The sequence below is a fragment of the Sinocyclocheilus rhinocerous genome, unplaced genomic scaffold (assembly GCF_001515625.1).
Source record: "Sinocyclocheilus rhinocerous isolate Xijiao unplaced genomic scaffold, SAMN03320098_v1.1 scaffold1779, whole genome shotgun sequence".
NCBI lineage: Eukaryota > Metazoa > Chordata > Actinopteri > Cypriniformes > Cyprinidae > Sinocyclocheilus > Sinocyclocheilus rhinocerous.
The window spans coordinates 147300-155138 of NW_015662579.1; the positions used below are offsets into that span (position 1 = coordinate 147300).

At 37.1% G+C, this 7839-nt stretch overlaps 1 protein-coding gene across 1 annotated transcript in view; it reads left to right on the forward strand.

Moving 5' to 3' along the window:
• LOC107728084 (elongator complex protein 4-like) overlaps window positions 1–7839 on the forward strand; it is a 77495-nt gene that overhangs the window by 33594 nt on the left and 36062 nt on the right. The window contains exons 6-7 of the mRNA XM_016538158.1: window positions 1868–2056; window positions 6913–7021. Of these exons, the coding sequence (XP_016393644.1) occupies window positions 1868–2056; window positions 6913–7021 (298 nt within the window). The remainder of the gene's footprint in view (window positions 1–1867; window positions 2057–6912; window positions 7022–7839) is intronic.

Here is a 7839-nt window from a genome sequence, read left to right on the forward strand (position 1 = left end):
TGCTATTAGACTTTAGTGCAGCATTTGATACTGTTGATCATGCCATTCTATTGTCACGTCTTGAACATTATGTGGGCATCCGTGGAAGTGCCCTCAGTTGGTTTAAATCTTTTCTTACTGACAGGACCTTTTCAGTTGGCATTGGAGGCTCTGTCTCATCCATAGCTCCTCTTACCTGTGGTGTTCCTCAAGGATCCATTTTGTCTCCAACTCTGTTTTCATTATATATGTTACCTCTAGGTTCTATTTTTAGAAGGCATGGAGTATCTTTTCACTTGTATGCAGATGACACTCAAATTTATCTGCCTTTTAAGCACACTGACAAGAAAGGCTTAGAAACCTTGCTTGCCTGTCTAAATGACATAAGATCCTGGATGTCCTCAAATTTTCTACACCTTAATGCGAGTAAAACTGAAGCAATTGTGTTTGGGCCCTCTGTGGGGAAAGAGAAGGTGTGAGGGGATTGGGTCTAGAGGGCATGTTGTAGGATGGCTGGAGATGAGTTTTGATACTTCTGCCTCAGTGAGGGGACAGAAGGAGAAGATGGGAGTTTTAACTGTGGATGTGGTTTGAGGTCCTGTGTGTGTGGGGCTGAGAATTTACTACTGATTCTTCTAGATTTGTCTGTGAAGAATGTGGCGAAATTATCAGCTGTTATAGAAGTGGTGGGAGGTGATGGAGGGGGACAGAGGAGAGAATTAAATGTTTTGAAGAGATTACATGTGTCTGGACGCTGTTGATCTTGTTGTGGAAATATGAAGTTTTGGCAGTATGGACTTCAGCAGAGAAAGATGAAAGCAAAGACTGATACATACTCAGGTCTGACGGATCTTTTGATTTGCGCCATTTTCTCTCTGCTGCCCTGAGTTTGGTCCGATGCTCACAAAGAACATCGGATAACCAGGGGTTAGAAGGGGCAGCCCGTGCTGGCCTGGAGGAGAGAGGACAAATATCGTCTAGATGAGGTTAAAGTAGAGCATAAAGTCTCAGTTGCTGCATTCACATCCAGAGGTGAGAAATGGGTAGGTGAGGGGAGAGTGGAGGATACTACAGAGGAAAGATGGGAGGGTGAAAGGGAGCGTAGGTTTCATCTAAAAGTAACCGGTATAGAGGGTGGTGGCACACAGGTAGCAAAATGTAGTTTAAATGTAATTAAGAAATGGTCAGAGATATGTAGGGGTTCTACCAAAATGTTGTCTGCAATACAATTGCGTGTGTAAATTAAGTCAAGTTGGTTGCCTGATTTGTGCGTGCTTGTAGTGGTAAGGCGTTAATCAATCCATAGCTGTCTTTGCAGTGCAAAGTATCACAAAGTATCAAATTTGTTACGTGTTTATTTTAATGCACAGCAGACGGAAAGACAAATAATGCAGAATATAATGACAACAATAAAGATTAATTTGATTCTGATACAGCATTTTACCAAAAACTGTTTTTGCTACATTGCAAACTCTTCTATTTCGTGTAAATTTACATATAGGTCATACAATGTTTCACTTGTTTACAAAATTCTTATTTTGCTGCAGAATTGCTACTTATAGAGTTCTAAAAACTGTAGTGAAAAATTTACGCATCATTGACATGTTACTGTAAATAAGTTTTATTAAGTTTAATGCAACACCACAGGTTTTTCCTTGTTTCTCTTTTAAATGAAGGTGCACTTATTAAAATACTGTTAAGATATTCATTCATGCATTTTTGAACACTAAAGTTACTCTACATTGCTTTAATGAAATATTCATTACACAAGCCAGATGTGGATTTGTTCACATAAATTGTACATATCCAGATTGTCTCGAAAAGAATGCAGTGTTTGAAATTAAATTTTTCAATTTTTTGTGTTTCTCTTTTTTTTGCACTTCTGTAGTCTAAGGTTCGGAATGTCCTGCGGCTGGGTCTTCATTCTCTGGGGTCAGTGCTCTGGGGGGATGATGTGTGCTGTAAGGATAACCCCGCCCACTGCCACGCCCTCACCACATTTCTCTACGCCCTCCGAGGCCTTTTACGCACTTCACTCTCAGTCGCTATGGTGACCGTACCCTCCCACCTCATACAGGTATGATTAATCACAGTTTCTCAGTGTGTTCATATAAATCCTTTTTATATGATGTTTGGAGTCACCGTTAAGTCACACTACCTTAATGCTTTGATTCAGCAAGGATGTATTATCTATCTATCTATCTATCTATCTATCATCTATCATCTATCATCTATCTATCTATCTATCTATCTATATCGTTCTAGCTATCGTTCTACCTATCGGTCTATCATTCTATTGTTGTATTTGTTTTGTCATTCAAAATCTAACCAACAGTGATGACGTCATTGTAATATTTGTGTACTGAACTGTAATTGGGTGTCTTTCTTGCATTTATTTGCATACATATTTTTCTTCAGCTACTGTATTGCAGTGCATTTTGTCCCCTCCAGTTTTTATCTGTGGTGTTTGCCAGGGCTATTTCTCATACTGAGGTTTAGGGATGTTAACATCTTAACCCTAAGTATTAAACTAGGGATGATAGGGATGCAAATGATAGTTTAAATCATGCTGCTTGTTAAGGACAGTTGAGCTCAATCTTTCAATCTATCAATAAGATTCAACATTTTTGATGATCAAACCTGCAAAATTCCATAGACTTATATTGAAGAAAGAGCACACAATATTGAGGCACAATGACATTATAGAGACTTAGGGTTGTTCTAGCAACACCCTCGTAACACTCACAACACTATTTTGGTGACAGGTCTTGCACAGCCACTCTTCAAAAAAGGTATCTGTTGTGGTTTTGTGTTTTTGCTATCATTCCAAACTTTTAAATTTTTATGGCATCATCATGAATGCTAGACTTTTCCACCATTGACTTCCAGAACTAATCCCACAGAACAGCCTTTTTAGATTTTTTTTAACTTGACTGTCAGTCACATGGACCAGCATTGAGGTCACCATAAGTTTGTCGACCCTGGCAGACCATAACCACCCCATGAGCTGGAGTCAAAGAGTCGACCCCCCTCCGTTGTGTGAATGAGGTTCCGCTTGGCTGGGGTTCAGGGGCCTGTGTGTGTATCTGTTTGAGTACATGTATGTTTGGCCTTCAGAGGAGCATCTTCATTGGCGTGTGAACCCACATTCTTTGTCTGAGGCCCTCAACTTTGCATTCAGCCAGCCAATGGTCAGTCTCGAGTCTTTCTGGGCGCTTCTCTCTTTCAGCGTCTCTCGGTTCCTGAGAGGCCCTTTTCTTTGTGCCTCCATTAGCCAACGAGAGTCAGGCCACAGCCGCTGTGCTAAGAGCGCTTCAAAAGACAAGATCTCACTGTTCTTTGTCCGTTTGGAGACAAAGTGCTAAAACCCCTCTCAGGGAGGCTGGGGGCACACAGCGGTTTTCTGCGGTGGAGGTGATGGAGTAAATGTTGGTTTAAAAGTAGTTTTGTGGATTGGATGTGATGTAAACTAGTAGACCTATCAGTAAGTACAGTATGTTTTGAGGCAGTGAGGTCTTAACCTAGTAACAAACAGATTTTGTTGTCTAATATATATACACACTACCATTTGGTTTCAGTAGGATTTTTTTTCTTTTTGAAAGGAAATAATACTTTTATTCAGCAAGGATGCGTTAAATTGATCAAAAGTGACTATAAATACATTTATAATGTTACTAAATATTTATATTTCAAACAAATCAGCATATTAGAATGAAAGATCATGTGACACTAAAGACCAGAGTAATGGATGCTGAAAATTCAAGCTTTGCAATCAAATGAATAAATTTGAAATATATTGCACATGAAAACAGTTATTTTAAATATTTCACATTATTACTGTTTTTACTGTATTTTGATCAAATAAATGCAATCTTGGTGAGCATAAGAGATTAAAAAGAATTTTTTTAACTTTTGCATATATAAAATATATATGTATGTGTGTGTGTGTGTGTGTGTGTGTGTATATGTGTATATATATATATATATATATTAAAACTTATGTTTGTGCAGGTAGAGAGTGGGGTAAGATGAGTCAACTGTCAAGTTTCAGTAAAAAACATTTTCTCATTTGAAAAAGGTTTTGATACCTGAATGTATTGTTTGTGAGTTTTTTGTAATGAAAGTTACACTTCAGTGTAAACCTCAAAAATGTACTTCTGCTTCTAGAGGTTTAGAGCTTGAAGAGATGTTTTTAATGTACAGTAATATTACTAGCATACTGTTTGAGGGATCAAGATTTTAGCTTACACTACTAAACTCGGGGTCAACTTTTACAGCTGTTGTGTTCATCTTCCATTATCTGCATTAGCACCTCATCTGAAGTCCATCAGATGTGACTTGTAATGAAAAGTCGTGTCATGTATTTTTAATGTCGACAGGAAAGGGCCGGGCATTGAAAGCCTCCTCTGACGAGATTAAAGCCACAGTCCATCTGAAACTTTAATCAATCTCTGCTCAAATAGCCATAGTCCACTACCACACACACCTACAGGCACAGCCGCTATCGGGTCAGGACCCTGGAGACCCCGTCTATCAGTCTGAGGAATGACAGCTTCAGAGACGTTTAAGGAAGAGCTGAACAGTTATCATGGCTAAAGTTAGCATTTCGATGTGACTTGTAGAGCTGTTCAATTAGTAGGACTGCATACAATCTGTGTCCAAATTGGCAGAAAGCAAAGACTCATTGTTCACAAAATTTTACACATTCACTGTGGGTTCTTTACTAAATATTTTATGTCCTACTTTAATCTTCCAGCCACCAACAAGACGTATTCATGTAGAATAAACATATTTTAACACCTTTGCCATATTAAAGTCGATAGATAGATAGATAGATAGATAGATAGATGCGCGCGCATATATTAGGCCTCATTCATGAAACAAATTTGTGCAATTGTTCTTAAAAACATTTTATATTAAACTGAGTAACAAATTATGTAAAATATATATGAATATATATTCAGAAACTTGATCTACTTGTGTATCATTAAAATAAGCCCTTGTTTAAAAGATTAATATAAAATGCTCTTTAATTCAATTTGTGAAAATATTAATTCATTCATTCATTCATTCATTCATTCATATATCCATTTATTTATTTATTTATTTATCAAAGTGAAACGAAATGTAATAATGGACTGCATGATACATAAGCAATTTCTAGATACATTTCTTTAAATTTTTTGCCATGCACCTGTAATATTTATTTATATTTTTATAAATATTTATATTTATATTTAAATGAGCTTAACATGATTTGCCATTGGGAAATTTACATTATTTATACATTTTACTTTGCATATGCATTTTTTTAAATATATTTTAAGAATGTAGCTAAATCAAAGATTTCATTTTTAATTCACAGAAGTATTGTTTCTTATATCCATCTTTTTAAATTAATTAATTAATGCATTTGCAGTATTTCTTACAATGGCCAAAAACTCAAGCAATTTAACCAATTCAACTACACATAGTGATTCCTAGTGTAATTATGAATTATAAATAACACAAGCAGTAGATTTAAAACTTTCTTTTCGACTAATTTTGTTAACCTGTCCGTTTTATTAAACACCATCCTGGACTTGAACCTTCAATATGTTGGCTCATCTGTTGTAGTGGCATTTGTTGTTGTTTTGTTTACTTGCATTGGTGTGATGGTGTTGAGTTAACAGTGACTGTCACTAACACAGTTGCTTGGGTTACATTTTTGATGCTAGATTTGGGAAAAGGGTCACGGCTGCTTACACGAACACGCATGCTCTCAAAGTCCGCTGTAGATGAGAGGAAGGGAGGAAAAGAGAAAGGAGGAAAGAAAAAAGAAAGGACACGGATGCATGAAAACTGCATTAGGCCTCGTCAGCTGCTACAGAGAAGGAGCGTATATGAAATATTAACGAGTGGCGTAGAGATTAATTTTTCACAACAGCCTTATCTTTCTGTCTTTCTTTGGAGTGCTCCCTCCTTTTTGAAGAGACTCTGTATTTGTTTTTGCCAGAAGGAGGCACTCTCAACAGATTTTAATGTGTGTTTGTGCATTTTTGCTCTTTAATACTTTAAACTGGTTTATTTTCTCATCTATATTGGCCTGAGTGTCTTTGCAGTTGTTGATTTGTGTTTGTTCAGTTTTACCCCTGAGCATGAGCTTCATATCTATAAGGTCAAGGTCACAGGTTTTCATGACTTGTTTTCCAAGCCATTATGTGTTTATTGACTATTTTGGCCCATTCAGTCATACTTTTATCTCCGTTTACCATGATTTTACCACATTTTAAGCGGGTTCCTGTTAAAATCATAACTGGCAGACCAAAACAGGCCATTTCAAAGTGTGAAATGTAAACTTGTATAATTCATGTGTGACACAAAAACTTGATGAGCTGAAAGGCATATTTGAAATGCTTTAAATTTCTTGAAGACATTTTTACACCAGATATTTTTGGAATGAAAGCATTAATGGGCGAGACGTCTTTTCTTTGATCTTTGGATCTTTCTCTGAGTTGATGTGGCTTTATGCCTACGTTCATCCAGATTTGTGCCGTATGGCGACACTGCGTGAGTCGTGCGATCAGAGAAAGAGAGACGGACAGATTTGGAGAGCATGTGTTTGAGGGAATCAAAGCACTCGATGTGTTTGAGCAGCAAACGTATGTTCTGCTCTGATCTGATGGATTTAATGTTACAAGACGCAACGTTCTGTAAGCTCGTGAATTCAGTCTCTGGAATACCCTGCTCCATTTTTCTGAGATAATGATGACCTAATTCAGTTCTCACAGCAAAAGCAGTGCAACCCCTGCTGCTCGTTAAGAGGGGTTTAATTAGCAAGAGATGCTCTCAGCATTGCTCTAGATGTTCTTACATTTACTTGTACACTCTTGTACTTGTATTTCCTGTCTCTCAAATCCGTTCCCACTCTCTCTTCCTGTCTCACTCTCTCAGAACAGAGCCGTAATGGGACGAATAATCAGACTGAGTGACACAGCCATTGCTCTGGAATCATTCAGAGGCTCGGAGAAGGAGACCAACCCACTTTACAAAGACCATCACGGTGAGAAGAAACATACATGAAAGAGTTCATATACACTAGCAAAAAAAAAAACAAAGTCTAAATATTACTAACTAAATACGAAGTTTTGTATATCTAATTTATGCAGTCGGATTTAGAATTTTATTTTATTTATTAAAATTTTTTGAACACACCAATGGTGGGAAATAAATATATATATATATATATATATATATATATATATATATATATACAGTATTTGAGCAGCAAACGTATGTTCTGCTCTGATCTGATGGATTTAATGTTACACGACGCAACCAAAGGCAGCAGTTTACAGAGGTGCCTTTATGTAGTACAGCTGAAGATAATCTAATAATACCTGTTTAGATGCCATGATTGATGCAAAAGCTTATCCAAAACGTTAAAACATCATTTTGATGCACAGGTGGTTTGTTAAATGCCCAAGTCAAAGAGCCCACCTTTTTTTGACCTCAAACTTTTTTATTATACTACCTCAATGATCCCTCAAATGCAAAGAGTGCATCAAGTGCTAAAGATTACAGTCATCATAGAGAGTGGTGTTTGTAAATTGGACACATTTTTAAAATTGCTGGTAACTGAGGTCGTTTAAGTTCTGTAAGCTCGTGAATTCAGTCTCTGGAATGCCCTGCTCCATTTTTCTGAGATAATGATGACCTAATTCAGTTCTCACAGCAAAAGCAGTGCAACCCCTGCTGCTCGTTAAGAGGGGTTTAATTAGCAAGAGATGCTCTCAGCATTGCTCTAGATGTTCTTACATTTACTTGTACACTCTTGTACTTGTATTTCCTGTCTCTCAAATCCGTTCCCACTCTCTCTTC